Here is a 20497-nt window from a genome sequence, read left to right as displayed (position 1 = left end):
GAAAGATATGGGTTTTGATTTTTTGAACAATCTGAAATGATATGCCGATATGGGTTTTGAACTTTTGATTTCTGCAGACAGATAGATAAACTGAAATATATGGTTTTTGAACTTTTGATTCTTGTAGATGTTGTAGTTTGCAGTTAGAGAGAGAGAGAAGGCAAGTTCAGAGTCCGAGAATAGAGATGTAGGCGATTGGGGAGGCTGAAATGATTTGCACTAAAAATATTTTATTTTTTTGGTGACCCATCATCCATGGGCCTATAAATTTTGAGGCCCCAGGCGACAATGGTCAAAGTCGACCCTAGGCTTATTTGGCTTGGCCTTTATTTTAGTATGGTGGTTGAGTTGACTTGGGCTTGATTGGGTGGATTAATTCTATTAATAATTTTATATTTTTGGGTTGGACTAAAATTAGCATTGTAAAAAAAAATTTTTTTTTTTTTGGAATGGACTCAAGCCCACCTCTATATCCACCCTAGCAAGCTGGATCGGACAATTTGGTTTGGTTTGCTAATTGTTTGGTTCGGTCACGGTTCTAAATTTTTTAAACTGTAAAGATACGATTTGGTCACAGTTTGAGATCTTTTAGATCCGAATTAAATCTAACCGAACCATAATATTATATATATTTATTTATTTATTTATATATTAAATTATAGAGTATATATAATATAATATAATCCTACAATCCAAATCACTTAGAAGTTTGTAACAACTATCAATCATATGGTCCACTCTTAATTATCTTAGGCTACGTTTGTTTGGATGTAAAATATTTTTCAGAAAATATTTTTTTATTTTCTGGTATTTAGTTATCGTAAAATATTTATGAAGAAAAAAAATAACTTATCCATCAATTTTTGAAAAGTTATTTTATATGCTCTACTCGATAGACTAGATCTCAACCTCAACATAGACCTTTGTCAAATACAGACAAAATAAAAATAAAAAAATATTTTACCTGAAAAAGAAAAATATTTTTCAAAAGGAATATTTTACTTTGAAACAAAGAACCTTAATTCTTATCAATTTATTAGATAAATTTTTTTTTAGTGGCTGAATTGAATTGTGGTTGATTGTTTGTTGTTGAATTAGTAATTCTAAATATCTTAGGTTATTAATAATTCTGAATTTATTTCCTTCAGTTCCAAAAGTGATAGAGAATAATGAATAAAAAGTTCTGAATATATTAATAGTTCTAAATATGTGGTAACTTGGTTTATTGTTGTGCATATAGATAATATGAATACTTCTATAAAATAAAATAAAAAAGAACCGTAGAATCGAACCGAACCAAACCGGTTTTTCACGATTTGGTTCATTTGGTTAAATGGTTCGGTTTGATTCCAAATTTTATGAATCCGTTGAGGCACTCACAACACCCTACAAGCTACATGCATTGGACATGTCTAGGGCGAGAAATTATTCATTGCAACCGTTACGTGATACAATAGATGGTTACAAACACTTTACCAAAATACATATATTAGTTTTTTTAGTTTTGTTGTAGATCCATTTTTTTTTGGAGGAATATTTATAACCGTCAGTTATATCACATTATCCTTACAACAATTCCAATGTATAATTTCTCAATCTGATTACAACTTAACAGGGGCATCTCTGTAAAAATTATTAATCCAGAGATACTTCATAAGGCACTCTCGTCCGGTAGGCCAACAAGCAAATCTAGCCATCTTTATTTGTCCCAAATCATCTCATTGGAACAACATTTTTCTATTAAAAAATCAAGTTTGTTTTATTTCTTTTTACAAGTGTGAACGCATCAGATCCCTAGAAACAATACCCCACCACACTATGCCAAATGCCCATCAACATCTCCTACAGTACCCTTAAACTCCTCCTATATATTGGGGGCGTGTGTCCTTCACACTTTCTTCACATAAACAATCTCTCTCTCTCTCACACACTCGCACACACATATTATTCTCTTTAATTCCTAGCTGCTGCTGCTTCTTCTTCTTCTGTCATGGCAAATACCAACCAAACTACTGAACCACAACCATCCTTAAATAAAATGAAACTTGCAATCCCTGACGACAGTGATAAAAATGCACAAACCAAGCAGGGACTGGAGGTGGAGGTTTTTGACTACTCTAAAAGAGCACAGTGGCTTAGAGCCGCCGTGTTGGGAGCCAACGATGGCCTTCTCTCGACGGCATCACTGATGATGGGAGTTGGGGCGGTCCGGGATGATGTAAAGACCATGATCCTCACCGGGATTGCCGGGTTGGTGGCCGGAGCTTGTGGTATGGCCATCGGAGAGTTTGTGTCCGTGTACTCGCAGTATGAAATAGAAGTGGCTCAAATGAAGAGAGAGAACAGTATTATGACTAGAAATGCCTTGGAAGACAAGAAAAGGGGCTTGCCGGACCCGCTCCAGGCAGCAGTGGCATCAGCCTTGTCGTTCGCGATGGGGGCGGCGGTGCCGCTGCTGGCGGCGGCGTTCGTGAAGGACTATAAGCTGAGGTTGGGGTTGGTGGTTGGGAATGTGAGTTTTGCACTGTTAGGGTTTGGAGGGTTGGGTGCAGTGATGGGAGGGGCACCTGTGGTGAAGTCCTCATTGAGGGTATTGGTTGGGGGGTGGCTTGCAATGGGGGTCACTTTTGGCTTAACCAAGTTGGTTAGTTCTAGTGGAATGTGACACTATTATTTTGCTTTCCCTTTTTTTTTTTTTTTTTTTTTGGGGGGGGGGGGTAACTAATTGTATTGATATTGTGATCATTTTATCACGTACGTGTTAGGGTTTTAATTTAATTTAATTTTCTTTTTTTTTGGTATTTTGGTTTTCTTTTGGTTGTACTTTGACCCTTTTTAATTTTCAGTATGTGTTTTGGAGATGCCAAAAAAGTGATTATAAATATTAAAGAAAAGTTGCTTTCATTGTGCATTTTTATTAATCTTCAACGGGCTCAATCCTTTTTGTTCTTGATTATACACTATCATGCTCTTTTATTTTGTAGTAGGCTAAAAAACCAGGTCAATATGTATATGATGATCACATGCAACTTCAGTTTATGATGATCACATAGCATCCGTTGAAGATGATATATTAAGTCTCTCCAAATTTGATAGAATCCAACAAAAACTCATATAAATTTAAAAAGAATAAAATATTTCTCCTCCATATTTTTTTTTTTTTTGGTTAATAAAATATTGGTAAGCGAAACATTTGGAAAATAAACAAGTTTAAATATTCCTCCTCCATATTTTTCTTAATTAATTATTGATTAACCCAAACACACCATGTATAATTAATGAACTTATGTATGGAGTCGTTAATCAATTACTTGTACACAATTCCTTGGAACCAAAGTTCTATTACCTAACAAGACTTTTCTCCAAAGAAACATAACTCTTTATTGAAAACCTAATAAAAATTGGAAATTTGTATATAATTTGTTGGGAGGGTGATATACTTGTAGTGTACATCTCTATTTAAGTGTTGATAGGGACTCAAATGGCATAACACCATTAAGTTGTTAACCACTTTGAAAACACTTGCAAATTACAACAATAATAAATAGAGTAAGTTGATCATGACAATGCGTGGCGTGCACCAATAGTATAAGCTTTTAATTTCCAATATAGAATACTTGTGTATCATTCCAACTGTCCTAACCAAATAATATATATACATTAAAGTCCATTACCATTTGGGAAAAAAAAAAAAAAAATTAATAAATTGAGTACAGTTATGTATAATGAGGGGTGTTCACCGTAAATTCACGCTATTATCCATTAAATCGACTGAATGACATCTAAGTAAATAGATGAAGCCACACCAAGAAACAAACAAAGAAAAAAAAAAATTATAAGCTTAATAAAATTTACTTCTTTGCTCAGGAGGATTTTGCCAGCTTCAGATTGAAGTTTTTAACATAAATATATATATATATATACACACACACACACACACACATATATAGGATGCGTTCTGCTACTAATTTAAAAAGCTCTAACCATATATTTTTTTTTCTTTCTAAAGGTAGCTCTAAGTCCCATCTAATTTTAAAAAGTGTTGATAATGTGCGGTCCACACCAGCCGCAACTATAATGGGAATGTTGTATCTGGCATATATTTTCTGGTATAATTGAGGAATCCATTTTCTGGTAAAGTTGAAGAATCCCTTGTGTTCACACTTCGGAATGAATATTCTTAAATTGTGCGACTTCAACCTTTCAAATTGGGATGCTCTCTCCCTCTCTCACTAAATAGAGACGCATATTATTAGGTGTCCCTCACCCCTTTGAGAGACAGATTTTTTAATATTGGCAATTGTGTTTGCGTATAGTGTTCGTGTCAAGATGTGAGTATCTTGATAAATGTTGACATATAGTATTCATGTCAAGATGTGAGTATCTTGATAAATGGATCAAGACAAAATTATTATTGATATCAATAAATTTGACATGAACACGATATGACTTATTTAACTCATTTAATAAATGGATCAAAACTTGACATGACATAATAAAATATGCTTAAGTCATTTTTTACACAGACACTATACGTTTAGTTAAATGAGTACTTTTTAATGCAAACATGACACATTTAATTAAACAAATTGATAGGTCAAATATAAACACAACACATTTAATAATTACTGTGTCAATTTAGGTTAACATGATTATGACCCAAACACGATTAAATTAAAACCAAATTCGTTTATGTGTCTCATCAAATATTATCTCTACCACGTAATTAAGAGTTATCTCTTTGCAAGTGCTAGTAACTTCTCTCAAAGGCAATTTAGTGCAATTTAGTGCATATATGATGGGAAGATAAGATTAGAATCGACTTCAACTTTTAACATTGTTCTTTGATATCTCAAGCAGACAACTAAATCAAGTACATATACAGTTGAAGCAATGAAATTGTCTAGTTTAATAGTTGTCATCTGGAATCCTAAGAAAATAATTCAACGACAAGATCGATTCTCACATCACCATCTTAAAAGTTACAGGAGTTCGAATTTTCTTGAAATCACAGCATCACGCCAGAAAAATTTTCCAATAATTATAAGATTAGAGAATTGCATGTGTCTAATGGTAAAATATGAAAAGATTGGAGAGGTCCAACGCCACAGTCATTGACCAAAAAAGAATATTGTGAATAATATAAGAACACGCTGTCATTACTGAACCCCAAGTTGAACACCATTTTTGATATGAAACACAATTACAACCTGGTCTCCTCCATATATACAATAGCCAATATGCACCTAATTTGAATACCTATGTGACATTTCACAACATACATAGCAAACCAATACAGCACAGTATGCATCTCAATCTTCTAAATTCTGTACTTGGACCATTAGGCTATGTTTGGTGTGAGTGAATGGAATCAAATGAAGGTGGAAAGGAATGTATTTGTTTTCATTCTCTTGTTTGGTGTGTCCCATTAAAAGTGGAATGGTCATTCCTAGGGAATGCCCATTCCATCAAAAAGGTGGAATGCTCATTATACTTCTTAAGAGGTAGAATGACCATTCCATTCCCACTAAGAATTAATAAGATAATAAAATAATTTAAAGAGATAATTCACGCATACACACACTATATAAATATAATATATATATATAATATGTATCTATATGCTGTTTGTTCCCCCTCTCTCTATCTCGTTTATTTTTCTCTCTCTATTATATCTTTCTCTTTTATTTTTGCAAATTAATTTTTTTAGTTAATTTTTTTTACTAATAATAAAATGTAATTTAAAGAAACAATATAAATTCATTTTATTCTAACTTTCTTACCAAACATAGGAATAAGTATGAGATTCCATTTTTACACATTTCATATTTACAACCAAACGGTGGAATGAGAATCATTATTCTCATTCCATTCCCACCTCCATTCTCATTCCATTCCAATTCATTCCACCACACTAAACATGCCCTTAATGTTTGACCGAGGTCACTGCTGAATTCTCCAATATTCCGATCATTTTCAATGTTCTTCAGGATGTCTAATCAATTAATGCGGGTAGGGAATCAGCCATAAATATTGTAATAAAGCATCAATCTTAGTAGCTTTTCAACCCATTCATCTAGCTACAATTGCACTATTAACTCCACCCTAGAAGATCATATTCCAACTTTTAACATCAACATACGCGTATATTTACACGAATATATGTACATATAAAGCCGTAGTTAATGAATTATATCACCCTCCCAACAAATTACATACAAATATATACACACAAACATCAAACTTGATCATAATAATAATGAAAATGAGAAGTTTCCATCAACTAAAAGTGTATATATATATTGCATGTTGGCATGCACTCTTTTGAATAAGTGACATGCACCATTAGCTGCAGGAAGAGGACTAAGCCCTTGGAAATAAATCTTACGTTTCACATACCAGCAGGTATTTGATATATATATATATATAGAAACCGAAAACAGGTTGCAGTGTATGAATTATATGGTGAAAAAAAAAAATTTATTGAAATGTAGTCCAAGGAATACCTTTAATAAGTGAACTGTTCCCAGAAATCTACAATGAGCCGTGGACACAACGTCCCATGTGGCCCACAAGATGTACGATTGTACCCAAAAAGGACCTGCTTTAGCAAATATGATGCTATAACTTCAAATTTTGATAATCATCAATCTCTCCCCAATTGGCACCATTCAATTTGCCTCACGGGTAGGCCGCGAGCCAGCCCGCCATCGTGATTTTTTTTTTTATGTTTTTTTCTTTTGTAAAATGGCGTCGTTTTGCTGAGCCGCTTGTGTTTTTTTTAACAGACAACAAACAATAGGCACTGTTTGGTAGGTTGCTTTTTTTTATTAAAAAAAATCCCCAAAAATAGGTTATTTTGAGCTCATTTTTTAAAAAAAAATAAAATAAAATAAAAATTCATTAAATAAAAAATATATTGTTTATGCACTGTTTGTCCAAAAAAAAATTTATTGGGGCCAAAAATAAATAAAAAAAACCTTCTTTTTTTTTTTTGCTTTTTCCACTTAATGTTTTTTTTTTTAATTTTTTACTTTAAATTTTAAATTTCTGCCACAAACAATGCATTTGGCCGTTAAGATACTGTTTGGCTGACACAAATAATGCCTTAACGGTTATAATTGTTTTTTAAAAAAGTATAAAAAATTCAATTTTTTAAAATTTTTTAAAAAAAAACAATTAAAATTAAAAATTCATCTACTTATTCACATAGGAATTTTTTAATCCTTATTTTCATATTCCAATTCATTATTTTTAATCTTAAAAAACCATTACATAATAAAAATTCTAGCACACGAAATCTCATAACATCTTAAAAGCAAACAAAATGCAACATAAATTAAACATCTTCATCACCGTAGCGGTTCCACAAATTTTTCATAAAATCATTCCTCAACTGCGTATTTGTCTTTCTGTTGCGAATCTGAAGTTAGCGAGGGAATATGTGTGCCGCTAAAACCGATAGGCATCGACTTAAAGTGGGAATCGGTCCTCCGTTGGCGGAGTCCATCTTCCAACATTTACGTGACGCTCATCTTCAATGATCATATTGTGAAGAATGATGCACGTTTTCATTATGAGGCGCAAGTCATCTTTCTCCCAGTAACGCATTGGTCCTTGCGTTACTATCCACATCTTTCCTGGATGTCTTTTGTCGCTGAACAAACAATTTTTATTTTCCAATGGTTGGGTGCGAGATGGTCTGCATCAAAGTTGCCCACTTAGGGTATATACCATCAGACAGGTAATACCCCATTCTATAGTGATGTCCATTCACTACATAATTAACCGGAGGTAATTGGCCATTGACGATACCGTTGAATACAGGGAAATGATTAAATACATTTATATCATTGTGTGAACCCTGCATTCCAAAGAATGAATGCCAGATCCACAAATTTTGTGAGGCAATAGCTTCCACTATGAGAGTATTCTTACCAGAGCATCCCCTATGTGCGTCGTGCCACGCCATTGGGCAATTCTTTCCTCCCAGTGCATACAATCAATAGAACCAAACATACCCGAAAATCCTCTATGCTCCTCTTCTTCAAGCAGTCGTGCTATTTCGGCTTCATGGGTAGGCGTATATACTCCTCTGCATCTACAACAACAATGGCATTACAAAATGCCTTCAAGCATTTAATGGCAGTGTTTTTGCCAATTTTAATATACTTATCATAGTGATCGGCTGCACAATCATATGCGAGTATACGAATAACAGTTGTTATCTTCTGTATAAAAGACAACCCCAGATGACTAGTCATATCCTTTTTTTTTTTTAACAAAGTAGTCATCATAAGCTTTGACATCATTAAGGATACGAAGAAAAAGTTCTCGTTGCATCCTGAATCGACTGTGAAATTACTCCGGTAGATATGTGCAATTCTCGTCAAAGTAGTCTTTCATTAGTTGATAGTGGCTTCCCTCTCGGTCACGATGAATGTACTGCTTCTTATTACGGACTTGAAATACTTGCTTAACTATCTCTGGCCTCACTAAATTCATAATCTCATAGAACTCGTCTTGATCCTGTTGAATCAACACGGCAATAGAGTCATCTTCCGAAGAGGATGACGAGGAAGATGAAGAATTAGAGTCTGCTAAAAGAAAAGCTTATGATGACGAAGCCATTGGAATTTCAAAATTGAAAAAGATAGATAATGATATTTTGCTACAATGGAGAAAGATAATTGTAGTGATGATTTTCAGATGAGCAAATGAGTATTCATTATATAAGATGAAAAATATAACAGTTAGAAATATAATCGTTTAGAAAGGGTTAAAAAAATATTTTAATTTTAATTTTAAATTTTTTTTTTTTTTTTAGAGAACGAAAATTCGGAGAGCATGATGGAGTGTATATTTTTGGAGAGCGAAAGTTAGTGACGTGGCTCTTGGAATTGCTGACGTGACTCTTAAAAAAGTTGAAGTGGTATTTTTAGAGATCTAAAATCTAAAGAGGCTGGTATAGATGACATGAGGAGGTCAAACTCAAGACTTATGTAAGCAACTAAGAGTAGGCATGCCACCCAAAAGAAAAAGAAAAAAAAAAAAGTACACATGTATGCATATAATAATTCTTCTGCACAGCAAAAATGCATTAAAATTATTGAATAAGTATGTCATATTTGCTGATGACCTTTTGCTTTTCTCAGACACCAGCATTCCCTTCCTTCCCTAATTACTCTCAATTAAGCATGCTATTAAGACATTTTCTTCTCTCTCTATCCTTCAAATCAACCACAGTAAGAGCTAGGTCTTCATCACAGGTGTAAATGAGCATCTAAAATCCACCATCCTAGCATTCCTTGGATTTGAGAAATGTGTCCTCCCAGTGATATCTTGGAGTTCCTTTAGTTACTTTTATGCTGAAAGCCTCGGATTGTAGGACTCTCATCGATAAAATCAGTTTTAGAATTACACATTGGAGAAGGATCTTTCCTTTGCTGGCAGAATGCATCTTATTAGAATTGTATTTTTTTTCACTCAACTGTATTGGAGCTCCAAGTTCATTTTGCCAAGAAGTATTATACTGGAGATGGACAGTATTTTCAAAGCTTTCCTCTGGTCTGGCCCTAAACTCAATAAAACTAGTTCACAGGTGGCATGGAACACCTGCTATTTACCTAGAAGAGCTGGTAGTTTAGGAATTCCAAATCTAGTAACATGGAATGAGGTTGCAGTCATGAAACATTTTGTCAGAGACGATGGTGCTGCAGCAAGTCCTGGTGAACTAATCGAGCTGTTGAGGACGGTATGAATCCTACAAAGCCGTGGTAATGGTAATCAGCACTAGGTTGGATATTGTTGGTGTATCAAGTTTTCAAAATTATGATATTTGATCAGTACCTTTATATCATGTATGGTATTTTGGTAATGCAATTATCAGATTGATGATTAAGAGTTTTGTGGCCTAATGGTATCTCCTCTACTTTTCAAAGTGAATGGTGATGGTTCAAGTCTCCAAAAGGAGCAAAGTGAGGTGTATGAGTGGTGTGTGTGAGTTTCTTGCAAAATAAAAATAAATAAAAATTATCAGATTAGTAATATATATAATTTTTACTCATCTACAGATTTGGCTCAAGGTGATAGCTAGGTCATCCTCAAAATAGAAAATCTAACTCAAACTAAGCTAAAGAACCAAAATACCATACATATATGATATAATTAATTAACCACTTCACATCCCTTATCTGTTTAAGCATTCCTCCAATTTTTTGGAACAATAATGAAACTACGTTTATGAATTTTGGAAGTTGTTGAATGGTAGGGAATTTTATATCCATTACATGATTGTTTGATATGAATAAATCATGTTAGTATGTTGTGATTTTGTATAAGTGTGATATATATTCTTAAATGTTTGCTTTAGAAGGATGTGCAATGATTGAATACTGTTTAGTTTCTTTTAAAAAAAAATCAAAAAAAAAAAAGGGGCAATTAGGAAATAGCATTAGTAGAGAAGTATACTGCAAAGATAAGAAAATAAATGACAAATAGGATATTTGTGACGGTGAAACAGTGTCACAAATAAAAATATTTATTATTACACTTTGAATTGTCAAATGGATGCACAGTAAAAAGTGACCGTGATTTTTATGGTGTCACAAATAAATATATATATTACACTTAAAGTGAATTGTCAAATGGATGCACAGTAAGAAGTGGTACAAAGTGACTGTGATTTTTATGGTGTCACAAACGCTATTATTTGACTTGTGTAGTGTATAAGATACTAGTTATCGTAGTGTTGATATGAACACAACAATAGGTCCTCGATTGATCTAATCTTTGCTTTTGTTTGATTCACTTTTAAATCATCGTTTTGTGCCACATTGATTTATTGCATGATTTGCATCAAATTTTGAAAATATATTTATGTATGAATATATGTTAGTTTTATGTCATGCATTGGCGTCAGTTTTACGTGATAAATTAGACTGCATGACTTATTGTCATTGTGGTGGTTAAGTAGAAGGTCTAATCCCAACAACGAGATGAGTTTGAATCATGATTTGGATTGCTCAACCATAGATATTTAAAAAAAAAAATTTGAAAAATGTAAATCATATGTGTGTATATATATATACACACATATATATATATATATGTGTGTGTGTGTGTGTGTATTGATTATTACATTTGAAATTAATAGTTTGTGATTATATATAGAGATCGAGCATTTGTTCTTTTCTTGCCCTCCCTTGCTATGATGTGGAACACTATTAAGGCTTATTATATTTGGATTGAGAGGAATATATAATAGGCTGTATGGTCAAGAGACAAATGATTTTCACGATGTGAAGCTTAAAATGATTGAAAATGTTTGATGCAGAGCTGTCTTTGAGAGAGATTCCTAACTACCAGTAGTTAGGGCTAATCAGTGGAGACTGCTGGATTCTGTCATGAAATCGATCTTCTTGATGTTTTCTTTATGTGCTGACTGACCTTTATCGGACAATGCCCACTAAACATGCACCAGTACCAATCTGGCCAGTGTCTACCTCTGATTATCATCGATCACATGGTTGGCATTAAAAATGCCATTGATCAGTTTCCCTCTCTTAAAGGGACTGGTCTTGATATGTTTGTTCCAAGGAATGCTCATATTGGTAGTGGTTTCCTTGCTTTCTACCCCCATAACAAAAGGTTATATTGATCTTCAGAATAGATCTTGGATGCGCCGGGCTCATTCGATTCGTATGTGTATAACACACTTGCATGTGCACTACACGTAGAGTTGGGATGGGTCCAATGCACGATGTGACTGGCACCCCTAGACTTTCTCCCTTGCATGCCATACCACTTTAAAAGTCAAATAGCACTTCAAAAGGACAGAAAACTTAGAAATTCTGCTTTTTTTTTCATAATATGACAGCTGCTGTTGCAATCTTTTTTACCATTAGACTTGTCAATAGATCTGATTTTATTCTTAATCTCATTCATTAATTTGAATAGGAATTCGAACATTCAATCTAACAATTCGTTAGTTATCTTAATTCAATAATTCTAGAGTTAAACAAATGATTGATCCAGTTCGATAATAATTCCATTGGATATAATATGATATATAATGTTTTTTAAATACATTATTTAATGCTACAATATATAATATTTACATATTATTAAAATACTATTTATCAAATATATCTTTTTCTTCTTCTTCTATCTCCCAATTTTCTCTCCCTTTATTTTTTACTTCAGTAAAAAGTCAAATACCTATTTTCACTCTCTTTTTTATTTTTTCTCCAAGTTCTCTCCTTTTTTCAAATCATTGTTTACTAATTTCTTTTAAACATTAAAATAACAAAAAAATTGAATATTTTCTCAATTGAGTTTTCGAATCGGATATCCGATTATTAACATTATAATTTTTCAATTGGGTATTTCAAATCGGATATGCATTTATTAACATTATAAAAATTCGAATATGGATTCAATTTTTTTAGAAAGTAATTCGGATATGAATTTCATTCTAAATAATCTACCAGGTTGTAAATCCAAACAAATTGAATATTTATCTCTTATCATATTCGAATCAAATCAAGTCTGACACCATCCGAATTCAGTCCAGACCTAACAATAAAAGTCTAATCCGGTCCCAATTCAATCCATTTAACAATAAGGTTAAGGCGACTAATGAAGTAAAGGCTCCAACTTCCGCTTTTGATACCCATATTACCAAAATCTAGGGTTTTCGATTATCCCCCACTTGCAGGAGCAAAGGCAAAACAAGATGGTGAGGAGGAGCATAGCAGATTCAAATTCGAATCTTTACTATCTCCCTAAAGAAATCTTGATCCAAATCCTCGTTAGATTGCCGGTAAAATCATTTCTCCGATTCAGATCAGTTTACAAATCATGGTACTCTCTAATCACTGACCCTACCTTCAGTCAAGCACATCTCAAAAACTCGAGCCAAACCAACGTGCCAGTAACCTAGTGGTATAGGCCTTTACTTCCCAAATGGAGGTCAAGGATTCAAGCCTCTCTGTTGAGACATTTGTGTGGATACCAATTAAGGAAAAAAAAAAAAAAAATCTCAGAGCCAAAACAGTTGTATCATCCTCACCTACTAGGAATCTAAGTTTGGCATAATTCATCATTACTTAATAAGTTATGATGATCAATCTTTTTCACTAGTACTTTGAACCAGAGCTTCCCTCCCACCTCAAAGAATGTTTCCGGATACTGTAATGGGCTCATATGCTTGTCTGAGATAAAAATAGGCGCATCATATGCTTATGGAACCCCAGACTTAGAACATTAAAGACCCTCCTATTATCTCGAATTAGAAGTTGCTAAACCAGTAAACCTGCATATAGAAATTAGCCAGTATTGCACCAAACCTGAACACCATTTCGATGTGTAACACGGTTGCCATATACACAAATAGCAACCATCGTGACAAATATGTACCCAACTTAAATACCTATGTATGTGACATTTCACAACTTATATAACAGAAAAATACAACACAGTATGCAGTTCAGTATTCTAAATTCTGTACTTGGACCGTAGTTGGCAACCGAGGTCACTGCTGAATTGTCCAGTCTCATATAATTCTCAATGTTCTTCAAGGTGTCTAATTAGTTCATGGGGCAAGGAATCAGCCATAAAAATTGTAGTAAAGCATAGCTTTTCAACCCATTCATCTAGTTTACCAATTCCAGTATTAACACCACCCTTGAAGAACATATTTCTGAGTTTTTACATCAACATACATGTATACATGTATATATAAGGTCAGTGTTGATGAATTGCTTATATTACCCTCCCAACCAATTACATACAAATATATAAACACACAAGCACACACACAAACATCAAACTAGGTCAATATATGCAGGAAGAGAAGATACTAGTTGGATCAAGTCCATAATAATCTTATGTTTCACGTACTAGCAGGAATAACTTCAAAGTTCAAATACCTACCACATATATAGATATATAAAGAACTTAGAAAGATTTTACGTTTGATATACATTTAGATACTGAAAACAGGTTGGAAGTGAATGGCTTTTATGGTGATTATTCAAAAGAAGTACAAAGAATACCTTTAATAAGTGAATTGTCCCCAACAATCTGCAATGAGCCATTGACGCAGCGTTCCATGTCAGCCCACAAGATGTAAAATTGTACACACAAGGATTGATCTTCACATTAAAGTTTTTCTTGTAGTGGTGATCTGCATACGGACCTGATTGAGCAATTATCATGCTATAACTTCAAAATTTGACAATCACCAATCTCTCTCCTATTCAAACCATTCAATAGTACACAATTAAAAAAGAAATCATGATTGTAATGTTCTCTGAGGAGGTCAAATTCAAGGTTTATGTAAGAGACTAAGAGTAGGCATGCCACCTAAAAAAAAAAGTACACATGCATGCAGATTAATTCTTGTCCACAGCAAAAATGCATTGATTCAAAATTCTGTAACATTAATTGAGTATAGGATATAGTCTACAATCTGCATAACAAAACACTAAACTAAATTACAATAAAAGTAACTGGCAAATTAACAAGGGAACTTTCAATCATAAGTCAACTGAACGGTTAAATGAAAATATTCACAAGAAATAATAGGAAACAAACTAATCGAATAATCTATTCAAAAAAATCCTAGTTTTTTGGCATTCATTTTTATCCAAGTAATCCTAACTTCTCCTGGTTTTTGAGCTAGTAATATCCACTGCACTCTATGTGCTTTACCTTCACAAAAGATACTACAAGCAGCGATATATAATGGGTCATCCACTTGAAGTGTCTGCATGCCATCCAAATAGTGATGGCACTCTTCGATACTAGGCCCATCAGACTTTTCTAACGTCTTAAGAATAGCTGATAGATGGTCATCAAGATCTCCATACTTGTTGCTCTTGCGACGTTTACCTTTTGGCAACATATCTTTACTTTGATTGGAAGGCATAATTGAAGAGCTGGACTCGAGGTCAATTCGTATTTGTGAACTTCCTACTTCTGGTTGAGAAGATGCTGAGTTCTTTACACCATCTGAAAAAAAACACGTCCTAGATGGACTCTGCGCTGCTTGTCCAATCATTGTTATGCCATCAAATAAAGATTTCAGCTCATCAATATATTGTAAACCAACATAACGAAATTGCTTTGCATCTGGATTTTCCTGTTACATATCAAGTTTTATTCTACATATTAACCACCAAATATATTCATCTTAATTAATGTGTGAAATGAAAGAGACTGCTACCTTTATATAATCGTTCCATTTCTCCGCACCCCAATTCTTGGTGTCTGGATCATTCCCATTTCCGATATTTTTCATCAATGTTTTCCACATCAAGTACTTTTTCTTCCCACTGATTTTTCATTTGTCTTTGGCTGAGTTCAACATTCTTTTTCTCAGCCATTATTTTCTTGATCTTGTCCCACGATTCTCTTTTAAGACTACCACCACTTTTTCCTCCGTTATTTGCTTCTTTGAGACATGATTCTAAGAAAAGTTTATATAATTCTGGATCTTTCCAATTTGCTCTACTACTGATATTAGTAGCCATCCCTAAACAACTATTATCACCATAAAAAATAAACTATATGTTTATAGGTTATTAGTGCATAAGCCTATTAAGCAATTACATATACAGCTACAATGAGATAATATGATTCATCTAGTACCACATGAGCTGCTAGCAAGCAATTAAAGACTAAGCAAAATAAACTCAAAGCAGTAAAATAAACTCAAAGCAGCAAATAAACTTACACAAGCATCAAACTCACGGCAGCAATACCACACAAATACTGCCACTGCCGTGCACAAGGTTAAAATGTAGACGAGATGTGGACCACATGCTTGTAAGAAGTCAATTAAGGAATCTCAGATTTCATAACAAATACATAGCCAGAGAAGTATGAAGGCGAAGTGTAAAATTGAAGAGCGAGTGGAACTCATCTAATATCTGATAGGAATAAAATTGAAGAGCGAGTTGAACTCCACTAATATCTGATAAGAGTAAAATTGAACAGCACATGGAACTCATCTAATATCTAATAAGAAACAGTCTTTGATACAGATAACAAACAACAAAATGTAATAGCTCTGAAAGCACAAGAGTCCCTCACCTGTGTAAACCACAAAGACAATTCTCCATACCTATATCGGATGCAACACAAGGAGATTGAAGTTTTCCATCTTGATACCATGTAGCACGTTTCTCAATAAGCTCACTCAAGAAATCATCAAGCTTCTCAACAGTGATGTTGGGCATTACCACCACATGAGCAATGTTACCCTGGCAAGCAAGCTGCCATTTGCGAACAAACTCCTCATCTTGTGGACATTCAAACACAACTGTGCTAAGCATTGCTCCAATTCCAGCAGCGTTAAGACGGTCTTTCAAGTAGTGTGCATTTCTGAGGCATTTCTGGACTTCTTTCTGGAATCCTCTGTATCCTTTCCGGTTTGAGGCATACCAGAGGAAGATTGGAGCATGGCCATTCCGGCTTCCCATGATAGTTGCATCCCTAGAAGCAAGGTACTCCACATTCCTTGAGAGGGCATTAATGTGCTCCAATCTTGTTATTTGGACACCACAAGGCATTGGACATCCCATAAACTTGTGGCCTGAGACACTCACTTCCAATGGGCTTCTTAAAAGTAACTTTTGGTGCCTAGTCATCACCAAAAACAATGAGCACAAGGAATTTTCTAATTTTTTTAATTGCAAAATTAATTTGAAATGCTATTTAGATTATATAAACGGAGATTAAAATGGCTAAAGAACTATAGTAATGTGAAAGATTCATTGCTGGCTTTTTGTATAACAGAATTCCCTTTATAATTAAGATCATGACTAATATTGAAGACAAGCATACACAAGTGGGAAACAAGAGAGGGAGGCTATTCCTATATAATTACTATTTATTAAATCAAGCTCATAAGAGATATTTGCTACTTTCAAATCACTTCCAAACATTATTTCTGGAAGATACTATTTTTTTCCATCTTGCAATCAATTAAGTATTGACAATGGAAGGGAACAATTTCTAAAGTTTTTCTTTTTTGGGTTGGCAAGTGTTCAATATGTGTGTCCGAGGACGAGAACCAAGTAGGGACTAACTCATCCCATTTGCAGTCAACGCACCTTCAACAACCACGCACTTGTGTTTCTCATGCCAAAAACAAGGAATATGTACAGGATCCACTGTTAAATGAGTGAGTCCAACCAAGGAGATCCTAACCATTTGATCGTACCACATTTGTCCAACACCCAATAACATTACACTAGTAGCACACGAACTTAAATCAAATGCTTAACATCAGCAAAAGGAAAGATATTCATCTAATTATCTTCCAGGCTGAAACTCACTGATGGAATTTTCTAACTTCCCCAATAAATATATATATATATATGCATCAAGTAAGCAACATTCTGGAAAATGCAACCCATCTTCTGACCAGAAAAGTGAGCACTTACTCAGGAAAGCACTGAAAACTTACACGCTTGACAAAAGGCACCATGAGGCCAAACAGAGCCCCATCACAATGGATGTAGAACCGGTCATGCGTGAATCCTATTTCTTCAAGGGTTTGTCTAACAAGATCAAGATCATCAACGGCTCCTTTAACAGTTGTTCCTTCAAAAACATAATGGGTGAGGCATGCATCATATCACATTGTGGGGGTTTGGAGAAGAAGGGGAGGGAGAGAGAGAGAGCAATACCTATGTTTACATTGATAATAGCTGGTTTGTCCTTGTGACAAAGGAGTTTAGCTTTGAAATCTTCACAATCAATCTCACCTGAGACTAGAGTGTTGACCTTTTCACATTCTATCCTGTACATTCATGCTGCTTTAAAAACTGAATAATGCGACTCACGTGAGGCATATAGAATTCCATCAGGAAACACTTCCCTCCTGCAAAACCAGTATATTTCTAATTTTGTTTTGAAAATAGAAACAGTAGTTTATATCATCTTAAAAAGAAAAAGCTCAAAGGAATAAAGCTCGTTGCTACTAACCCGACTAATATACCATGAAGATTGCCTTCTGTGCCACAATTTGTGATGTAACCCCAGTATTCATTCTTCTCTAATTCCCATAGACGCGCAAACCAGTCTAATACACCCACTTCAAACTGTCTGGAATGGACACCATAGTTGCTCTCTATAAATGGATCGCCAAGGTTGTTGATGGAGAAATGCTGCAACTGTGCCAGGGCACCATAATCAAAATCCAGATTATAGGGGTACCCTGTAACAGAATACTGATTTTCATAAATGAATATGCAAAGGTAGAACTTTAATGAGAGGTTTCCAGATTTATTTCTATTTCAGTTCCAAAATGTAACTCTTGAACCAGTAGCATTGATGATATCAAAAAGTAATTTAACACTATCATTTTGTGATTTCTGGTTTGATTATTCTGGATAAGAGTAGTTTCAGGAAGGATACTTGAAGTTGTTGATTCCAACGTTGATGAATCTTACAAGAGGGACTCACAACGCGTAAAACAACTCACAGGAATGGCCAATGCTTTATTACCTAACAGAATAAAATCCTATTCCTTAAGCAGTACCATGAAGACTACAATAAATTAACATTGAAAATAGTAGAGGTAGTTATAGGTGTTTGATGTCAAAGATTATTCTATACTATGACCACAAAGCATAATTAACTTGTCAGGGTTCTATGACTTTGGTACCAAGAATAGAAGAAAGATAGGGGAAAGATGGAGAAGAATAAAGGGAAGGAGGAAAGATGAAGAGCACTCGGAAGAATTATATTACAAACAGGGTATGGTATAATATGTCGGAAGAGCAGTGGGGGAGGTTGAACAAGTCTCAAGCTATCCGGCATAAAACATTAACTGTCTAGTTGCCCTTCTGGACACTAGATGGAATAGGTTTAATTATGATCTTATCACAAGGTTGAAGCAGGTCCCCAAAATGCCCATGTCTTGATTCAAGTTGAACCAAGCTTTACCCTGGACCTTTCTAAAACTACCTCCCCAATTTAAACAAATTCAGCTGTTTCCTGCATTAACCTAGATGCACAGTTCCATCAAGCATACCTATAATTAATATAATCATTTTCATCCATATTATATTCTTATGATAAATATGGACCATCTGATCTATTAATTGCCACCTAAATCTTACAACCTCTAAGTCACCAACCCTAAAGAGTGTGTGATCAAAATACTTTGAACAATCTTATCACGCAAAAGACATCCTCATCTTTAATCATATTGCAAGTATGAATGAACAGACAAGTGATACATCATACATTTTCTAATAAACCTAACATGATTTTTGCTCACATAACATGGCGAAACAGATGCACATAACTAACATTTGTGATAAATTATAATTTATGTTATCCAGATGTCATGTTATTTTATCAAAGCACTATCCCTATCATTCCATTACCTTATCACCCTCATCACTTAAGTACATAGGCAATTAAAAGACGCGCAATTCCTAAAAGAAATCATTTTTATTAAAAAAAAAAATTCAACTATAATTCTCACAAAACAATCAATCTACATAGAGTCCCCTTAATCATCTGCATTTGTCATACATAATGCCAAAATGTATAATGCACCAAACTTGACAATAAATGAACATTCATAAAAGTAAAATTAAACCCCAAAGGTCAGAAAAAGGCATTCTTTGTTACCCAGATGGTGTTTGGTCCTTTCAATCAAAGACTTCCTATATCTTGCCAATACACCAGCCATATAAGCTTCCCTCTCTCCTGTAACCTCATCGTCAGCATCGGGCTCTTTAACCTCAAGACACATTGTATGCACATTCCTTCCAAGCACAATCTCCCTTTCCTTCTTCTCTCCATCATCAACAGCCGACGGCAAAGGATCATTTATAACCGCCAAGGGATCGAAATCCTCCGGTCTTGTCAAGATTAGATTCACCAGTAAACATTTCAACACCTCCAATTATGGCTATTCAAGCCAGAAATTAACCTAATTGACGGTATTTCAATGTGTCAGCAACTCATGAAACAAAGCAGAACCAGGGAGAAGAAGTGTCACAGAAGCACAAATCAAGAATGGAACTGTTCGATTACTAAATAATTACAATGATAATTTGTATAAGAATTGCAGATATGATTGAAGTGTGTTCGAAAGTGATAGTTTAGTACCTTAGAGGAGGCGATTGAAACGTAACTTCTTCAGAGGGTTAGAGACACACGAGTGCGATTAGAAATATAGAGTCGGGAGCCTAAATGCCATTGAGAACGTAAACTGTTTCTCTCTCACCCGGGGGTCACGTGCGGTGCATGTGCATTCAAGGACAACCTATATCAATTTTACAGGTGAGTATTTAGTGGTATTTTACTTTTGTCCTTCATAAATTCAGGGGTAAAATTAACATTTTGAAAGTTTCATTAATTTTGATATTTTATTTTTCAACCTTCTTCAATATTCTTTTTTTTTTCCAGCAAAAACATTATTTTCTTTCATAATTTCATAACTAATACCATATAAGCTTTCTTCCCA

The 20497-nt window shown here is 34.3% G+C and overlaps 3 protein-coding genes and 1 pseudogene across 3 annotated transcripts; 1 reads left to right on the top strand and 3 right to left on the bottom strand.

Moving 5' to 3' along the window:
- The first annotated feature begins 1907 nt into the window (after positions 1-1907).
- LOC132286214 (vacuolar iron transporter homolog 4-like) lies at positions 1908-2904 on the top strand. Its single transcript, XM_059788489.1, has one exon. The coding sequence runs from the start codon at positions 1991-1993 to the stop codon at positions 2663-2665; it is 675 nt and encodes a 224-aa protein (XP_059644472.1). The 5' UTR covers positions 1908-1990; the 3' UTR covers positions 2666-2904.
- Positions 2905-7473: 4569 nt separating this feature from the next.
- Positions 7474-8264, bottom strand: LOC132295865 (uncharacterized). The gene is made up of 4 exons (XM_059794131.1): positions 8173-8264; positions 7939-8101; positions 7735-7864; positions 7474-7640 (listed from the first exon to the last, which is right to left on the bottom strand). Exons 1-4 carry the CDS (start codon positions 8262-8264, stop codon positions 7474-7476), a joined length of 552 nt encoding a protein of 183 aa, XP_059650114.1.
- Positions 8265-13568: 5304 nt separating this feature from the next.
- On the bottom strand, positions 13569-15820 carry LOC132294313 (uncharacterized). Its single transcript, XM_059792121.1, has 2 exons — positions 15230-15820; positions 13569-15145 (listed from the first exon to the last, which is right to left on the bottom strand). Exons 1-2 carry the CDS (start codon positions 15317-15319, stop codon positions 14615-14617), a joined length of 621 nt encoding a protein of 206 aa, XP_059648104.1. The 5' UTR covers positions 15320-15820; the 3' UTR covers positions 13569-14614.
- A 142-nt stretch (positions 15821-15962) lies between these two features.
- LOC132294312 (serine decarboxylase 1-like) lies at positions 15963-20235 on the bottom strand (annotated as a pseudogene).
- Positions 20236-20497: the final 262 nt, after the last annotated feature.

This window comes from Cornus florida, unplaced genomic scaffold, assembly GCF_030987335.1.
Source record: "Cornus florida cultivar Cherokee Brave unplaced genomic scaffold, ASM3098733v1 CherokeeBrave_3.0.0_Hap2_Chr02, whole genome shotgun sequence".
Taxonomy (NCBI): Eukaryota; Viridiplantae; Streptophyta; class Magnoliopsida; order Cornales; family Cornaceae; genus Cornus; species Cornus florida.
The sequence above is the reverse complement of the archived record's forward strand: the minus strand, read 5'-3'. Positions and strand labels throughout refer to the sequence as shown.